Source organism: Haliotis asinina, chromosome 3 (assembly GCF_037392515.1).
Source record: "Haliotis asinina isolate JCU_RB_2024 chromosome 3, JCU_Hal_asi_v2, whole genome shotgun sequence".
Taxonomy (NCBI): Eukaryota; Metazoa; Mollusca; class Gastropoda; order Lepetellida; family Haliotidae; genus Haliotis; species Haliotis asinina.
In genome coordinates this window covers 84327163-84346421 of record NC_090282.1, presented here as the reverse complement: position 1 = coordinate 84346421, position 19259 = coordinate 84327163, and the positions used below count along the sequence as shown (strand labels likewise).

The 19259-nt window shown below is 41.8% G+C and overlaps 2 protein-coding genes across 2 annotated transcripts; both read left to right on the top strand.

Annotated features, from left to right (window-relative positions):
* The first annotated feature begins 6542 nt into the window (after positions 1-6542).
* On the top strand, positions 6543-11420 carry LOC137277167 (uncharacterized). Its single transcript, XM_067808840.1, has 3 exons — positions 6543-6852; positions 8245-8451; positions 11212-11420. Exons 1-3 carry the CDS (start codon positions 6543-6545, stop codon positions 11418-11420), a joined length of 726 nt encoding a protein of 241 aa, XP_067664941.1.
* A 1589-nt stretch (positions 11421-13009) lies between these two features.
* LOC137277165 (uncharacterized) lies at positions 13010-14788 on the top strand. The gene is made up of 3 exons (XM_067808839.1): positions 13010-13319; positions 13876-14082; positions 14580-14788. Exons 1-3 carry the CDS (start codon positions 13010-13012, stop codon positions 14786-14788), a joined length of 726 nt encoding a protein of 241 aa, XP_067664940.1.
* The last annotated feature ends 4471 nt before the right edge of the window (positions 14789-19259 follow it).

Genomic DNA, 19259 nt, shown 5'->3' with positions numbered 1-19259 from the left:
TGTAGCCGGGGATTGTGTATACAATAGATTTTTAGCCGGGGATTGTGTATACATCAGATTTGTAGGCGGGGATTGTGTGTACATCAGATATGTAGCCGGGGATTGTGTATACATCAAATGTGTAGTCGGGGATTGTGTGTACATCAGATTTGTAGCCGGGGATTGTGTATACATCAGATATGTAACCGGGGATTGTGTATACATTAGATTTGTAGCCGGGGATAGTGTGTACATCAGATATGTAGCCGGGGATTGTGTATATATCATATGTGTAGCCGGGGATTGTGTATATATCAGATTTGTAGCCGGGGATTGTGTGTACATGAGATATGTAGCCGGGGATTGTGTATATATCATATGTGTAGCCGGGGATTGTGTTTGTATCAGATTTATAGCCAGGGATTGTGTATACATCATATGTGTAGCCGGGGATTGTGTATATATCAGATTTGTAGCCGGGGATTGTGTATACATCAGATATGTAACCGGGGATTGTGTGTACATTAGATATGTAGCCGGGGATTGTGTATACATTAGATTTGTAGCCGGGGATTGTGTGTACATCAGATTTGGAGCCGGGGATTGTGTATACATCAGATATGTAGCCGGGGATTGTGTATACATCATATGTGTAGCCGGGGATTGTGTATACATCATATGTGTAGCCGGGGATTGTGTATATATCAGATTTGTAGCCGGGGATTGTGTGTACATGAGATATGTAGCCGGGGATTGTGTATATATCAGATTTGTAGCCGGGGATTGTGTATACATCAGATATGTAGCCGGGGATTGTGTATACATCAGATATGTAGCCGGGGATTGTGTGTAAATCAGATATGTAGCCGGGGATTGTGTATACATCATATGTGTAGCCGGGGATTGTGTATATATCAGATTGGTAGCCGGTGATTGTGTGTACATCATATGTGTAGCCGGGGATTGTGTATACATCATATGTGTAGCCGGGGATTGTGTATATATCAGATATGTAGCTGGGGATTGTGTATACATCAGATATGTAGCCGGGGATTGTGTATGTATCAGATTTGTAGCCGGGGATTGTGTGTACATCAGATATGTAGCCGGGGATTGTGTATATATCAGATTTGTAGCCGGGGATTGTGTATACATCATATGTGTAGCCGGGGATTGTGTATATATCAGATTTGTAGCCGGGGATTGTGTATACATCAGATATGTAGCCGGGGATTGTGTATACATCAGATATGTAGCCGGGGATTGTGTATATATCAGATTTGTAGCCGGGGATTGTGTATACATCAGATTTGTAGCCGGGGATTGTGTGTACATCAGATATGTAGCCGGGGATTGTGTATACATCAAATGTGTAGCCGGGGATTGTGTGTACATCAGATTTGTAGCCGGGGATTGTGTATACATCAGATATGTAACCGGGGATTGTGTATACATCAGATATGTAGCCGGGGATTGTGTATACATCAGATATGTAGCCGGGGATTGTGTATACATCAGATTTGTAGCCTGGGATTGTGTATACATCAGATATGTTGCCGGGGATTGTGTATACAATAGATTTGTAGCCGGGGATTGTGTATACATCAGATTTGTAGGCGGGGATTGTGTGTACATCAGATATGTAGCCGGGGATTGTGTATACATCAAATGTGTAGCCGGGGATTGTGTGTACATCAGATTTGTAGCCGGGGATTGTGTATACATCAGATATGTAACCGGGGATTGTGTATACATTAGATTTGTAGCCGGGGATAGTGTGTACATCAGATATGTAGCCGGGGATTGTGTATATATCATATGTGTAGCCGGGGATTGTGTATATATCAGATTTGTAGCCGGGGATTGTGTGTACATGAGATATGTAGCCGGGGATTGTGTATATATCATATGTGTAGCCGGGGATTGTGTTTGTATCAGATTTGTAGCCAGGGATTGTGTATACATCATATGTGTAGCCGGGGATTGTGTATATATCAGATTTGTAGCCGGGGATTGTGTATACATCAGATATGTAACCGGGGATTGTGTGTACATTAGATATGTAGCCGGGGATTGTGTATACATTAGATTTGTAGCCGGGGATTGTGTGTACATCAGATATGGAGCCGGGGATTGTGTATACATCAGATATGTAGCCGGGGATTGTGTATACATCATATGTGTAGCCGGGGATTGTGTATACATCATATGTGTAGCCGGGGATTGTGTGTACATCAGATATGTAGCCGGGGATTGTGTATACATCATGTGTGTAGCCGGGGATTGTGTATACATCATATGTGTAGCCGGGGATTGTGTATATATCAGATTGGTAGCCGGGGATTGTGTGTACATCATATGTGTAGCCGGGGATTGTGTATACATCATATGTGTAACCGGGGATTGTGTATATATCAGATATGTAGCCGGGGATTGTGTATACATCAGATATGTAGCCGGGGATTGTGTATATATCAGATTTGTAGCCGGGGATTGTGTGTACATCAGATATGTAGCCGGGGATTGTGTATATATCAGATTTGTCGCCGGGGATTGTGTATATATCAGATATGTAGCCGGGGATTGTGTATACATCAGATATGTACCCGGGGATTGTGTATATATCAGATTTGTAGCCGGGGATTGTGTGTACATCAGATATGTAGCCGGGGATTGTGTATATATCAGATTTGTAGCCGGGGATTGTGTATACATCAGATATGTAACCGGGGATTGTGTATATATCAGATTTGTAGCCGGGGATTGTGTATACATCATATGTGTAGCCGGGGATTGTGTATATATCAGATTTGTAGCCGGGGATTGTGTATACATCAGATATGTAACCGGGGATTGTGTATACATCAGATGTGTAGCCGGGGATTGTGTATACATCATATGTGTAGCCGGGGATTGTGTATATATCAGATTTGTAGCCGGGGATTGTGTGTACATGAGATATGTAGCCGGGGATTGTGTATACATCATATGTGTAGCCAGAGCTTGTGTATATATCAGATTTGTAGCCGGGGATTGTGTATACATCAGATATGTAGCCGGGATAGTGGATGTACAAGGCCAGATGTGTAAATAGAAGTGCAAAACCCATTCCACATTCATAAGGAACCTCTGGAAAAAGCAAGGCCGATTGTAGAACTTTGACTATGTGATGATCAGATATTTGTTTCAGCACTATTAGAGCTATTTGTTGTTATTTGCAAACAGGTCTGAGATTCTAAAAGCGTAGGCAAATCCATGAGGTTTTGAGAATCAGTGTGTTATTTATTAATTCCGCTTGTCTAAAAAAAATTCTAAGAATATCGACAAAGTCCTTCCACGGTAATATTAATGACTACGGTTAATCTCTGAAACAGGGATTTGATGGTACATTTGCTGGAAACAGCAATAACCCTCTCCTTGTACACATTTTTACGCAGTTTTGGAATCCAGTAGGGAAGAGGAGTGGTCTTCAGGTTTTAGAGTCAGGTCAAACGTTGATAGCATCTTTAGATGGTGTAGGTAGAGTCCTTCTTCTTTTAACACACTGGCCTTATATGTGGCATTATTTGATATGTCACGTACACCAAGCACCTTGATCAAGGAATTTATATTATGATGTTTACATATAATGGCTATGGTATTTGAGGCCTTGTCAGTGGGAATAACAACAAACTCACCATGCAGGGCAGCAAGGATTAGAATGAAAGCTGGCTGGTACAGAATGGGCTAATTCCAATTTTGTTTCCTCTTTTCAATTTGTCTACTCTAACAATGACAACATCACGTGCTGACTTAATCCACTCTGAAAGACATTCCACAGGTTCATTTTCTGACATTTTGGTCCCTTTTGGGGCATATGCCTCAACAAAATCCATAAATCCATTTGGGCTTAAAGTTGTAATCACAGTTGATGGGAGGCTGTTCTCGACATCTAGGTGCATATCTGAATAGTTGATTGAGACTGTTATTGTCAGCAATGGAGAAGTCAACTGTGATTATATGTCATTCAGGTTGGTAGCTATACTGTGAGTCTAGGCAGCCACACGAGGACACGAGGTGGAATTTAAAAAGGTGACTGTGCTTGTCGCAAGAGGCGACTAACGGGATCGGGTGGTCAGGCTCGCTGACTTGGTTGACACACGTCATCGGTTCCCAATTGCTCAGATCGATGTTCATGCCGTTGATCACTGGATTGTCTGGTCCAGACTCGATTATTTACAGACCGCCACCACATAGCTGGAATATTTGCTGAGAGCGGCGTAAAACTAAACTCACTCACTCACTCACTGTTTCCTCTTTTATTTACTGATACAGTGTTTGGTCAATAGAAAGGCCTTGGTGTCCTCAAGATATCTTGTTCTGAGAATCGTTTGACGGTAAGTGTGAAAAAAAACCCAACAAAGGTAATAGTTTTCCAAAACACTGTCGAAATATTAAAAATGGTTCTATAATGGTGTACAAATAGAATGCTTCCTGGTACAAATATGTAGGTATTTTACTCAGTAGGTCACTAGTATGGATCTATAACACAGAAAGTTATGTCTGCAGGCTGGGCAAGTCGTAATTAGTATGTTTAAGCCATTACATTTGACCTGTTTTAAGAGCTGCGACACCACAGTTTGTCCAGTTTTATTATACGGTGCCGAAATATGGGGACTGAATGTTGTTCACGAAATAGTTGTACTTGTAGCATCTTGCAAACGGTTTCTAGGAATTGAATCCTGTTTCAGACGAATGTGGAAGATATTCATTTAATATTTATACCATTGAAAGACCTATTAAATACTGTTGTAAAGTCTTAAAGTATCAAACGAGCGTTATGTTACAATGTTACAACATGCTTGCACAAATATGAAGTAATGGTTGTAAGAGCTGGGCATCTAGGATGAGGCATACATTAGAAGTCTATAGATCTGGATTTGTGTGGATGAAGAAATGCTTCAGAGTGAAACGTTATTTCTAAATGAATTTCTAGCTACAAGTTTCATACCAACAAGATTGACATTCTTGCACTAAAGAAAGACACGACTATCTTCACAGTTGGCTATAAAAACATAGGCGTGTTCTTGCTCAGGTTAGGACGGGTTTCCATAAGAGGAATAGAAACTGACAGGTATATCGGTGAGGCTAGACGTGACAGTAATATCTGTAAACTGCAGTAGCAGATGAATTTCAATTCTTACATATTTGTAGAAAAATACGAAGTATTCCGACCCTTACAGTCTTTGGAAACTGAGTTCTTCCTCAGAACGTTGCTTATATTTACAGCGTCAGTTCGCTTGTTTGCAGATTTCAGATTCAGGAACAGGGGGTCTTTGTCTGATTTTGGTCAGCCTGTTTCTTGCTCCGCCAAACGCTTCGAAGCAATGATTCTGTTCTTTACCGACCGACACCTGAAGTTGTCAGGTTTATATCTGCTGCTGAAGTAGTCGTTGGTACCATCAGCTGACGTAGTGATAATTCAGTTTAACTATTGAATTCGCTTAAACCGCTGAGATCATTGGCCACAGACATGAATACAGCACAGCAAGTTGTCTGATTTACCATAAGATGTACTGGTCTTAGTTTTGTACAGACAACAAATACAGGATTGTTTGGGACAAATAAACTTGCTCTTGCTCTTTTACAAACAAAATGCTGACCCAAATGTTACGAAGGATCTTGTTAGAGTCTTTATTAAATATTTGTCTGCGATTTGGAGATATAAATGTATAAATGCTGAAACCCAGACCAGCGTTACGCCGGTAGCGGGCGCCGTCTACAAAGCCGGAAGGTCGACATAATTAGTCTGTTTACGAAATTGTAGCTCACCTGATTACAACAATTGACTTGATCGTTCTTCTACTTCTATTACTATTCGCTCAACCTAGCACTGAACAGATTCTCACCCTTGCTAACAGTGCCGTTTACTCTTCAATCTGCGGTATACATGTTCACTTCCTAGTGCTGAACAATAGTTTTGAGATGATCCGCTAATCTGATGTTGACTTCGGGATAACCAGAATGGCTCTAGTCGCCATATATCTTTGGTATCCAGAGCCAGTTGCTGATGAAAAAAACCCGTTATGCATAACTTTGGGATTTGACAGTACCATTGCAGAAGACGTCGACAAAATAAGCACCAACTGTGACCAGAGGTAATCATATTGCCTCCCAAAGAGCACGTTCAAGGGACAGATAAACGATGATTCCAAACCTCCGCTTGTCCTGACATGTTGCAGACGACAAACCTTCTTGTCTCAAAACAAAGAAAGGTATTTGCATAGACAATCTGACTTCCGGTTTCACGATCGATTTCAAAGAAAGTTGGTGTAAACAGTCGTCTGCGATCGTTGGTTTGTGATTCTAAGGTCTGTGTAGGACGTAGGGTTAAATACACGCCCATGTCGGGAGGTACTCCTGAGTCCCCTTCGAGTTGTCCTCACCTGCCCTGCAAACATGACATAAGTCTGTTCGAAAAGTACGTGGTCCGGTAAAAAATGACACGTCGGAAAATCTATAAATGCCAGTTCCTAATATTCCTCATTCGCTATCGGTCCTAAAACGACTCTGAACCCAACACAATGGTCTCAAAGGTCCACACCGCCGTGTTCGTGTTGGGACTTGCCGCCATCTTGTTTTTGAATGCCGTTGATTCCACCGATTTCCTCGACGATAATTTCGGAGCAGACCCCGGATGTAAAGACCCATGGACAACGGAGTGGACCAGAGACAATCAAGACTGCAGCAAAGTTCATTTCTGTGTACAAGGCAAAAAATATTGGAGCATAAACTGCAACGACAGTCGAGTATGGTCCAACGTCGGCCATGCCTGCGTGGAGCCAATGTCTCAGTGGGACGACTGTAATCAAGTGATGACCACGCCCGCCATCAGTGAGTACCACAAAAGTCTGGCTTTGTGTTCAATCCCGAATTGTAACATAACTTTTCATCATGGATGATATAAAACTAAAAATTCTTTAGCTACAGTGACGACGTTGTCGGTGAATAGCGTGATCAGGAAGATGGTTTGTATTGGGGTATATTTGAGCTAAAAGCTTCATATTAATGCTTTTGCAACTAGTGATGTTGAGACATGTGTCCTGAGACGAACGTGATTAATGATCAAAGATTTTGCTGTATTTGTTAAATATATTACATATTAAAGAGAGAAATTGTGAAAATATTTGTCATTGCTAATGAATCCTTGCACATCGTGGGGATTTAAGGGAAGCGGTGTTGCCAGTATCCCCATGTCCCACATTATTGTCCTTCGTCATATCTTTCAGCAATGGGGTTGGCAAACGATGCCCCTCGCCATTCGCCATCCTTATTGACTTGCGTCATATGATCTCCACAGAAATACCGACATATGAGCGCATTATAAGAAAATGTAAATGACGTCATCCTTCGCTCATGACATCAAAGATATTATATGTGACCTCACTGGCCAAAAGCAGACTGACTGAACTCACGACTCTCCGCTTTTCCTCAGAAATATTCTGGTTTATCCTTTTGCGATAGTCAAATTTACACATACCGGTATCACACACTTTGGAGGGGTGTCACAATATGTAATTGAAGAACCTTGCATGGAAGCCCGAGAAGATTCAGCAACCAAAGCTTTTCAAAAGACGACTTACCATATCTCTGACTCGTTGTCATGATTAACACATGACATCGTATACCATCGTAACAACCTTGCATGGGACATTTACCCGTTAAAATGCGACACATTTTCCAAATATCAAATGTTTGAGTTTTCATCCATATGGGATTACTACAAGTCAATTTTAGATTCAAGTTGACCTTTTTTTTGTTAATGTGAAAAGGTCGCGGCATAGCAGATTATATCCCACCCGAGAATTGTAGGGTATGGGGTGCGGTGGGATCAACCACAGAATCCATGTGCTCCTATGTCCTGGACCCCGCTCTGCAAACGAACAAAGCACCAAGACTTTCACAACTAAAGACACATATGATAACAATACAATGATCTGGAGTGTCCTGGGAAGTGTGTGAAGTGTCCCGAGAGCTATGAGAAGTGTCCTGTGAGGTGTGTGAAGTGTCCTGTGAGGTGTGTGAAGTGGTCTGTGAGGTGTGTGAAGTGTTCTGTGAGGTGTGTGAAGTGTTTAGTGAAGTGTCTTGTGAGGTGTGTGAAGTGTTCTGTGAGGTGTGTGAAGTTTTCTGTGACATGTATGAAATGTTCCCTGGTGTGTTCGATGTCAATTCCAAGAACTTCTCCTATGATGTGTTTCATGATACAATGACTGATTTCCTCCTCAGATGACGAGCGGTGTGTCCAACCCAGTGGAATGAACCCCGACCCTGACAACTGTGCCCAGTTCCTGGCCTGCACCAACCGGACAGTGGTGGCCACGATGCAGTGTCCTGAGAACACGCTCTTCTCCACCAAGAACAACACGTGTGAGCTCAGTTTCCTGGTGGCTGACGAGTGTAGGACCAGGCTTATCCCAGATCACGTGGTTGTCAGTAAGTACACACGCACTCACGCACGCACTCACAAAGAAAAAAAAACAAAACAAAACAACCCCCCCCCCCCCAAAAAAAAAAAAAAAAAAAAATGACCGAGACCGGGTACCCATTTTCTGCTGAGTCAACAGAGGCAATTTGAGGCAAGTCCAAAAACTCTCAGGAGACAAGCTGCCAAACACTGTCACCCTCGCAAGGTCTGGCCAACTGATTCGTGACCTGATCTCTGTGGACAGGACCGCACGCCACCACAAGAGATTGATCAGTTGTTCTTCAGGAAGGAAACCACCACAGTTCTAGAACCTAGAACAGAATATACTAAAGACAGAAGAAAAGAGCCACTATTTAATCTTCGCGGACAATGGACGTACTATACACAAAAAATCAAACTGAAATCCCTGTTGTAGGAAAGGTGGAAATATGCCCCTCATGTCACAAAGAGTTTGTTTGTTTAACATTGCAAACTGCAGTTTCATATGCTGAATTAAGTGAGCAAGGTCTTTGATAGAAGCCTCCCTTTTTATGATATGAGTATATATTTATACCAATGCAAGATGTATTAACAAGAGACATGGGCGTGTTCGTGTCTTGTGTGTATCAGAGTCATGGCATCGGTGCATTACGATTTATCTTGGTCCGCTATGTACATCGTGTGTATTATACAGAACCCACTGATTCCCTGTAAACAGGCTTGCTGCAAGATCCTAATTGTAGAGTAGGGCTAAATATATTCTCAAAAGTTTCTAACTGACTTTTCCTTTCGCCCTTGAGAAATTCTTAATGCACACACTTATCGTGGTCCAGTTTGAAGCTGCTGTATTTGCACAGTGGTAAGCTGTTTACCGCCTCTAATACTTTCTAACTTTAACCAGTGTCAAGGTAGCTTAGGTTTTGTGATCCTCACAGTTCCGTCAAACGCCACAGATGTCCGCTTCAAATCTGTCTCAGTATCACCCTCATTGATGTCGTCCAGTGAAGAGAAGGTCAGGGTGGTCTCCAGTGTCAAGTCCACCCACAATGATGTTTTGTAGCTCAGGTCAAGCTCAAATATTGACTGCATTAACAAGCCAACGACAAGCTGATGTGTGGCCTTTTTCGAGGCCATGCGATGAATTTGATAGCAAGAAGCCATGACGACCTTTAGTGACATATAATGGTGACCCACGTGGTACTAGTGTAGATTGCAGCTGGCGTGTGGACTGCGTGATAGACACATGTACACTGAGAGTTTTATGTAGGCTTCGCGTGAGGGTAGAGAGATGTGTATGAGAGACACATATGTACACCGAGAGATGAGTGTAGGCGGTTAGTGAGGGGAGAGAGAGGTATGTGAGATACACAACGCAATATTTGATAAAATTATATATATTACATTGTGTGAAGATTTTTGTGTGAAGTAGTTCAAGCACAGGCAAACTGTAGCGAAAATGGGGCTGCGCAGCATAGAGAATATGACAAGTCTTCTTATATGCGAGCGAAGCCAGCAAAGGTTGGCAACGTATTTTCATCGCTTAGGATAAAAAAAATATTGTTCATGTCAAAATAAAATATTGCCACCATCAAAGGTACACTTCCATTTCCTTACTTGGCTGTGCTCTCACATTTTTTACCCCATGTTTAGTAGTTACTCACCTGAAATATGTTTTATTCAACATTTTAAGCGTCACTCGTGGTATTCTGTTCTGATCGTTCTTCTCCCCCATTACCCCTGCCAGCTTCCAGTTGAACGGAGTGACGGATCAAGAATAAGCAGAAATTTGAAAGAAATACCACATTGCCTAATTTTATCATTACCCTGTTGGAGTTAATTTGTCTTATCTGTCGTCTCTATAGGTAGAAGAGAAGGTTCGTAACAAAACCAAACCAAACCAAACCAAAAAACAACAACAAAAAACAACCAAAAAAACCCAAAAAAAACAACCCCCCCCACACACACACAAGAACAAAAATAGAAAAACATAACAACAATATAAACAACACTTCTTTCTGTCTTAATGGCCATTTGAAGCAGGGGAGGTAACTGTAAGTATTCCATATAGAATAATACCCTCCTGTTCCTTCACTCCGTTGTACCGGAAGCAGGAAGAGGTAATGAAGGCGAAGAACGGTCAGTTATACCACGAGTTGCGCTTAAGATGTTGATTTCACGTGAGTAATTGTTCAACATGGGGTCGGAAATGTGAGAGTGCAACCCAATAAAGAGATGGGTGTGTACTTTGATGGTGGCGATATTTTGTTTTGACATGAAAAATATTTTTCGAACCGAAGCAAGGAAAGTACGTCGCCAACCTTTGCTCTCTTCGCTCGCATGTAAAAAGACTATGCTGCGCAACACATTGGCGCTACAGTTTGCCTGTGGTTAAAGGTATTTTACCTACATACGTAATGTAAGTCCTGCTAATGTATGAATATGATTACCTGAAATGATTTGGATGCATATTTTGTCCATGGTACATGTCTTTTGACTATGCTTCTGTGAAAATGATATTACCATTAACACTGAATGCATATTGCCAAGTGGTCAAATTCTCAGACTGTTTTGTTTGGTTGAATCCCATGTCTGGGAGTCTTGTCCTTGAATACCAGATCGGGTTCTGCACTTTGCTTAGAAAAAATAATCCCAAATATAACATATGGTATCATTAGCACTGTCACATGGATCTGTTTTTCAACATTTAAATGCCCATTTAGGATTTAACCCTAACATGGAGCCATTACGTATATTTCATGGCTAACAACATCCACATGTCTCAACTCCAGCTACCGCCAGTCCAATCATCGACAAGCCTTGCGAGGGAACCAAGAACGGCGACGTGCACGACCCCACCCACTGCGCCCGCTTCTACAAGTGCAACTACGGTCGTGTCGTCGCCAGAATCAAGTGCCCGGCCAACAGCGCTTTCTCCACTGTGAAGGTCAAGTGTGACTGGAGAGCAAACGTGGACTGCGGGGACCGTCCCCTGTCCTGAGCGAAATCGATCACGTGACCGCCTATCCTCAAATGATTCTTCTTCCACGCGTCACATGAGAGAACACTGATAAGATACAACAGCAACTAAACTTGAACTATTATTATTAATATCACAGTTGTTGGTTTTTTTTGGTCTACTACTAATGGCATCGGTGTGAAGGTTTTTGATTTCATAATTTTTGTTCAGCACACCTCATTCTTTGTGTATGATATGTTCGGTCAATGAAGCTAGGGCCAACACTTTTTTAGAACTAGTAATATTCTGTTAATATCATACTCTCTCAAATAATTGTGTTCCGGTAACAAACATTGTAAGATTTGGATGACGATTCGAATAGAGAATTGATTAGAACCCACGCATAAATATTAACTTGGTATTGGAGATTAAGGTTAGTAACTGAATGAATGATACCATGAAGTGTATGCGTTTTATGTAGAAATAAAACTGTTTTCATATAAGACTGGGCTCTTCATTTCTTAAATATATGTTTGTATAGGCGCCCTCACCCCCACCACCACCCCCACCCAGTTTGTTCTTTCCATATTTAACTATAACCAGGAACCAATGTTAGGGCTCGAACATACCTCATCAAATTGTGGTATTACATTTGAAGTATACGAACATGTTCCTGATAATTTCACATAATCTAAAATTAAGACAAGACAAGACAAAAGTTTTCTTTACTTACTACTGGTTCCCTCAAGAAAACCCTTACCAGCCAAAGCGCACGTGAAGACACGGGTTATTTCTGGTAATCTGTGGCAATGCTTGTGAGGGGCGACTAGCAGAATGCGATAGTAAGTCCCGCTGAGTTGCCATCGGATCACGGTGGAGTATATTGCTTGCCATGATGAAATTCACTGGATTATCTTGTCACAACCTGATTATTTACAGACGCTGAGCGTTACACAACAAACGAAAAAAGGATCTAATGCACCCATTACTCATCTAACTGGTCGCTAAACAAACTTTCGTTCGAGAGACAAACGTGTGACCGTAACCATGACACAAATTTGACCTTCTCTTTTCTTATAATTACTTCGTGTCTGTGGTGTCAAGATTCCGTATGTCAAAAAGGAACATAAATGTTTTGAGATCTGTTCTTCATCCGAGGTTGATTGCACCTTAATGTCGCCAACCTCGTGTTAACGGCAGTACTACCATAAATCTTGACCACAACGCGCAATATTTCGTCTGGGGCATCACGTTTAAGGGATACTCCGTCTCACCGCTTGTCCTGACATGTCTCAGGCGACAAACCTTCTCGCCACAAAACAAAGAAACGTATTTACATGGCCAATTTGGCTTCCGGTTTCACGACAAACTACAAATAAAGTAGTCGTCTATGATCGTCGGTTTGTCATTCTAGGGTCTCTTTAGGACATCGGGTTAAATACAGGTCCATGTCGGGAGGTTCCCCGGAGTCCCCCTCCTGTGGACTCTCCACCCCTGCAAACATGACAAATGAGTTCTTGAAGTACGTTTCTGAAGTCAACCTGTAAAAAAGTGACACGTCGGAAAATCTATAAAGGGCTGCCCCCTAATATCCCTTGGTCGTTTCCACTCTTCATACTTCTCTCAACACAATGGGCTCAAGGGTGCATATTTCCATATTCGTTTTTGGACTTGCCGCCATCTTGTTTTTGAATGCCGTTGATTCCACCGATTTCCTCGACGATAATTTCGGAGCAGACCCCGGATGTAAAGACCCATGGACAACGGAGTGGACCAGAGACAATCAAGACTGCAGCAAAGTTCATTTCTGTGTACAAGGCAAGAAATATTGGACTATAAACTGCAACGACAGTCGAGTATGGTCCAACGTCGGCCATGCCTGCGTGGAGCCAATGTCTCAGTGGGACGACTGTAATCAAGTGATGACCACGCCCGCCATCAGTGAGTACTTGGTTTGATGTGTTTAATCCCGAGTTTTAAAACATGTTTCTGTATGAAATCTAACAGAAAATGCTTTAGTTGGTGTGACGAAGTTGATGGATTAACAGCCTGATAAGAAAGGTGTCTTCACGTGAATTATCTACTGATAAGCTTGTAATGGATGCATAAAAATTATTTGCAATTTGATTAAAAAAATATTGGATGGAAGGTATCCGTTTGGAATCGCTGAAGGGTGCTCTCCCTAGATATCCAAACTATTAAACACAGTGGCAACTGTGTGTTCAAAACAGGAAATAGTTCTGAAACGTCCCTGGGCGCAGTCAGGAATAGTTCATCGTATTACATCGTATTACAATCTCGTACTCTGTGACATGTTTTGCGAGTATTCTGTGACATTTGTGAAGTGTTCTGTGACGCATGAGAGGTGTTCTGTGACGCGCGTGACGTGTTCTGCAACGTGTGTGACGTGTTCTGTGACGTGTGTGACGTGCTCCGTGGTGTGTTTCATGATGTCCCATAATACCGAGTTGATACATGATATGTATTTCCTCCTCAGATGACGAGCGGTGTGTCCAACCCAGTGGAATGAACCCCGACCCTGACAACTGTGCCCAGTTCCTGGCCTGCACCAACCGGACAGTGGTGGCCACGATGCAGTGTCCCGAGAACACGCTCTTCTCCACCAAGAACAACACGTGTGAGCTCAGCTTCCTGGTGGCGGCTGAATGTCGAACTCGACTTATCCCAGATCACGTGGTTGTCAGTAAGTACACACTCATTCACCATGCAAACGTCTTTGGTAGGGTGACGTTTCATGCTTTTCGTTGTATACCACATCTTTACGTTTTATATGACCTGAAATTGCCGCTCATTGTGTAAACTAAAGAAAAAAAACCAGATTGATACGCGTTGAGGTAATTGAGACGTTTTAAGCAAAAACGCCACTTGAAACAGTTATATGACAAACATTCAGCATATAATTTGGCAGTTCAAAAATTAGTTCAAAAATAGTCACAATCGACTATAACAAGATTAGAAATATACCAGTTGTTTAATCCGATCATTTCCGGACACTAAAAAGTCATAATCATAATGAAATAGAAGAAAAAAAAATCAATTTGTATAATGACTGAAATGTTCAGAAAGAAGCTATAGTGAATTTGTCACTCATTTTAAACTTTGTGACGTGTTCAAGCTGGCACTATGTCCTTCTGTCCTCTGATAATGAACCTACTGTAACAGCAACGCATTCCTCTCCAGCTACTGCAAGTCCTATCATTGATACCCCTTGCGAGGGTACAACTAACGGGGACGTTTTGGACCCTACCCACTGCGCCCGCTTCTTCAAGTGCAACTACGGCCGTGTGGTCGCCAGAATCAAGTGCCCCGCCAACAGCGCCTTCTCTTCTAGCAAGCGGAAGTGCGACTGGAGAGCTAATGTAGACTGTGAGGATCGCCCACTGTCTTGAGCTCCGCGAGCGAAGTACCCATTCCTCGACTAACGATTCTGATTTCTGGTTATATCTTTAACGTGACCTCGACTTCTAATGTCACAGACTATCATCGTTGATTTTTTCATGTTTACCGGCTTTTGGGCAAAGGCGATGTTAGCCTCATTTTAGATAGACAGTTCATTTCTCTATTATTTCATCCCGTTGTAAATTAGGTAAGCTTTATTTGTCTTTCAAAAACGTTCAAGGACACCCTGTCTCAGATATCTGTGTTCAGTTCATAGACGTGATCCGGAAATGTGCACAAACACCAAGATCCTTCGTAATGTTTACAGGGTAGGTTTTCTTGTTGAGTTAGTGAGTGACTGAATGACATTATGCAGCGTATGTGTTTCATGAAGTAATAAAGTTTTGTATTAAACATTGCAGCTGTTGTTTTTCCCCACAATGAGACACGGAAAACTAACTGTTTCAGCGTTTAAGGTAGCGTTGGTGTTCTTTTCCGCATATCGAACGCGTCATATTACCCTAAAGTGCCATGTGAGCCTCGCCCGGTTGGTGGCTGGTTGTTGCTCAGCTACATGGCGGTTCTCTGAAAAGTGAGTCAGATAGTCAACCGGTACCACTTAAAGTGTTCATTAATGAAGAGTCAGATAGTCAACCAGTAGCTCCATAGACGTGTTCATTAAGGAAGAGTCAGATAGTCAACCAGTACCACTTGACGTGGTCATTAAGGAAGAGTCAGATGGTCAACCAGTAGCACTATAGACGTGTTCATTAAGGAAGAGTCAGATAATCAACCAGTAGCACTTGACGTGTTCATTAAGGAAGAGTCAGATAATCAATCAGTAGCACTATAGACGTGTTCATTAAGGAAGAGTCAGAAAATCAACCAGTACCACTTGACGCGTTCATTAAGGAAGAGTCAGATGGTCAACCAGTAGGACTTGACGTGTTCATTAAGGAAGAGTCAGATAATCAACCAGTAGCACTTGACGTGGTCATTAATGAAGAGTCAGATAATCAACCAGTAGCACTATAGACGTGTTCATTAAGGGAGAGTCAGATAATCAACCAGTAGCTCTTGACGTGTTCATTAAGGAAGAGTCGGATAATCAACCAGTAGCACTATAGACGTGTTCATTAAGGAAGAGTCAGATAATCAACCAGTAGCTCTTGACGTGTTCATTAAGGAAGAGTCAGATAATCAATCAGTAGCACTATAGACGTGTTCATTAAGGGAGAGTCAGATAATCAACCAGTAGCTCTTGACGTGTTCATTAAGGAAGAGTCAGATAATCAATCAGTAGCACTATAGACGTCTTCATTAAGGAAGAGTCAGATAATCAACCAGTAGCACTTGACGCGTTCATTAAGGGAGAGTCAGATAATCAATCAGTAGCACTATAGACGTCTTCATTAAGGAAGAGTCAGATAATCAACCAGTAGCACTTGACGCGTTCATTAAGGGAGAGTCAGATAATCAACCAGTAGCACTATAGACGTGTTCATTAAGGGAGAGTCAGATAATCAATCAGTAGCACTATAGACGTGTTCATTAAGGAAGAGTCAGATAATCAACCAGTAGCACTTGACGCGTTCATTAAGGGAGAGTCAGATAATCAACCAGTAGCACTTGACGTGTTCATTAAGGAAGAGTCAGATAATCAACCAGTAGCACTATAGACGTGTTCATTAAGGGAGAGTCAGATAATCAATCAGTAGCACTTGACGTGTTCATTAAGGAAGAGTCAGATAATCAACCAGTAGCACTATAGACGTGTTCATTAAGGGAGAGTCAGATAATCAACCAGTAGCTCTTGACGTGTTCATTAAGGGAGAGTCAGATAATCAATCAGTAGCACTTGACGCGTTCATTAAGGGAGAGTCAGATAATCAACCAGTAGCACTATAGACGTGTTCATTAAGGGAGAGTCAGATAATCAACCAGTAGCTCTTGACGTGTTCATTAAGGGAGAGTCAGATAATCAATCAGTAGCACTTGACGTGTTCATTAAGGGAGAGTCAGATAATCAACCAGTAGCACTTGACGTGTTCATTAAGGAAGAGTCAGATAATCAATCAGTAGCACTATAGACGTGTTCATTAAGGAAGAGTCAGATAATCAATCAGTAGCACTATAGACGTGTTCATTAAGGAAGAGTCAGATAATCAACCAGTAGCACTTGACGCGTTCATTAAGGGAGAGTCAGATAATCAACCAGTAGCACTATAGACGTGTTCATTAAGGGAGAGTCAGATAATCAATCAGTAGCACTATAGACGTGTTCATTAAGGAAGAGTCAGATAATCAACCAGTAGCACTTGACGCGTTCATTAAGGGAGAGTCAGATAATCAACCAGTAGCTCTTGACGCGTTCATTAAGGGAGAGTCAGATAATCAACCAGTAGCACTTGACACGTTCATTAAGGAAGAGTCAGATAATCAACCAGTAGCACTTGACGCGTTCATTAAGGGAGAGTCAGATAATCAACCAGTAGCACTATAGACGTGTTCATTAAGGGAGAGTCAGATAATCAATCAGTAGCACTATAGACGTGTTCATTAAGGAAGAGTCAGATAATCAACCAGTAGCACTTGACGTGTTCATTAAGGGAGAGTCAGATAATCAACCAGTAGCACTATAGACGTGTTCATTAAGGGAGAGTCAGATAATGAATCAGTAGCACTATAGACGTGTTCATTAAGGGAGAGTCAGATAATCAACCAGTAGCACTTGACGTGTTCATTAAGGAAGAGTCAGATAATCAACCAGTAGCACTTGACGCGTTCATTAAGGGAGAGTCAGATAATCAATCAGTAGCACTATAGACGTGTTCATTAAGGGAGAGTCAGATAATCAACCAGTAGCACTTGACGTGTTCATTAAGGAAGAGTCAGATAATCAACCAGTAGCACTATAGACGTGTTCATTAAGGGAGAGTCAGATAATCAATCAGTAGCACTTGACGCGTTCATTAAGGAAGAGTCAGATAATCAACCAGTAGCACTATAGACGTGTTCATTAAGGGAGAGTCAGATAATCAATCAGTAGCACTATAGACGTGTTCATTAAGGAAGAGTCAGATAATCAACCAGTAGCACTTGACGCGTTCATTAAGGGAGAGTCAGATAATCAATCAGTAGCACTATAGACGTGTTCATTAAGGAAGAGTCAGATAATCAACCAGTAGCACTTGACGCGTTCATTAAGGAAGAGTCAGATAATCAACCAGTACCACTTGACGCGTTCATTAAGGAAGAGTCAGATGGTCAACCAGTAGCACTTGACACGTTCATTAAGGGAGAGTCAGATAATCAACCAGTAGCACTATAGACGTCTTCATTAAGGAAGAGTCAGATAATCAACCAGTAGCACTATAGACGTGTTCATTAAGGGAGAGTCAGATAATCAATCAGTAGCACTATAGACGTGTTCATTAAGGAAGAGTCAGATAATCAACCAGTACCACTTGACGCGTTCATTAAGGAAGAGTCAGATGGTCAACCAGTAGCACTTGACGTGTTCATTAAGGAAGAGTCAGATGGTCAACCAGTAGCACTATAGACGTGTTCATTAAGGAAGAGTCAGATAATCAACCAGTAGCACTTGACGTGTTCATTAAGGAAGAGTCAGATAATCTATCAGTAGCACTATAGACGTGTTCATTAAGGAAGAGTCAGATAATCAACCAGTAGCACTTGACGTGTTCATTAAGGAAGAGTCAGATAATCAACCAGTAGCACTTGACGTGTTCATTAAGGAAGAGTCAGATAATCAACCAGTAGCACTATAGACGTGTTCATTAAGGAAGAGTCAGATAATCAATCAGTAGCACTATAGACGTGTTCATTAATGAAGAGTCAGATAATCAACCAGTAGCACTTGACGTGTTCATTAAGGGAGAGTCAGATAATCAATCAGTAGCACTATAGACGTCTTCATTAAGGAAGAGTCAGATAATCAACCAGTAGCACTTGACGTGTTCATTAAGGGAGAGTCAGATAATCAATCAGTAGCACTATAGACGTGTTCATTAAGGAAGAGTCAGATAATCAACCAGTACCACTTGACGTGTTCATTAAGGAAGAGTCAGATAATCAACCAGTAGCACTTGACGTGTTCATTAAGGAAGAGTCAGATAATCAACCAGTAGCACTTGACGTGTTCATTAATGAAGAGTCAGATAATCAACCAGTAGCACTTGACGTGTTCATTAAGGATGAGTTAGATGGTCAACCAGGACCACCTGATGCTTTTTACGGGAGTGTTAGATGGTCAACCAGGACCACTCGATGTGCTCATTAAGGGAGAGTTAGATGGTCAACCAGGACCACTCGATTTGCTCATGGAGGGAGAGTCAGATAGTCAACCAGTGACACTTGACGTGTTCATTAAGGGAGAGTTACATTGTGAACCAGTAACATTTGACGTGTTCATGAAGGGAGAGTTAGATGGTCAACCAGTGACACTTGACGTGCCCATTA

Excerpts from the sequence above, each read along its gene's own strand:
- LOC137277167 (XM_067808840.1), top strand. The coding sequence starts at position 6,543 with ATGGTCTCAAAGGTCCACACCGCCGTGTTCGTGTTGGGACTTGCCGCC. Across the intron at positions 6,853-8,244 it reads GATGACCACGCCCGCCATCA|ATGACGAGCGGTGTGTCCAA; the intron begins GTGAGTACCACA and ends TTTCCTCCTCAG. Across the intron at positions 8,452-11,211 it reads CCCAGATCACGTGGTTGTCA|CTACCGCCAGTCCAATCATC; the intron begins GTAAGTACACAC and ends TCTCAACTCCAG.
- LOC137277165 (XM_067808839.1), top strand. The coding sequence starts at position 13,010 with ATGGGCTCAAGGGTGCATATTTCCATATTCGTTTTTGGACTTGCCGCC. Across the intron at positions 13,320-13,875 it reads GATGACCACGCCCGCCATCA|ATGACGAGCGGTGTGTCCAA; the intron begins GTGAGTACTTGG and ends TTTCCTCCTCAG. Across the intron at positions 14,083-14,579 it reads CCCAGATCACGTGGTTGTCA|CTACTGCAAGTCCTATCATT; the intron begins GTAAGTACACAC and ends ATTCCTCTCCAG.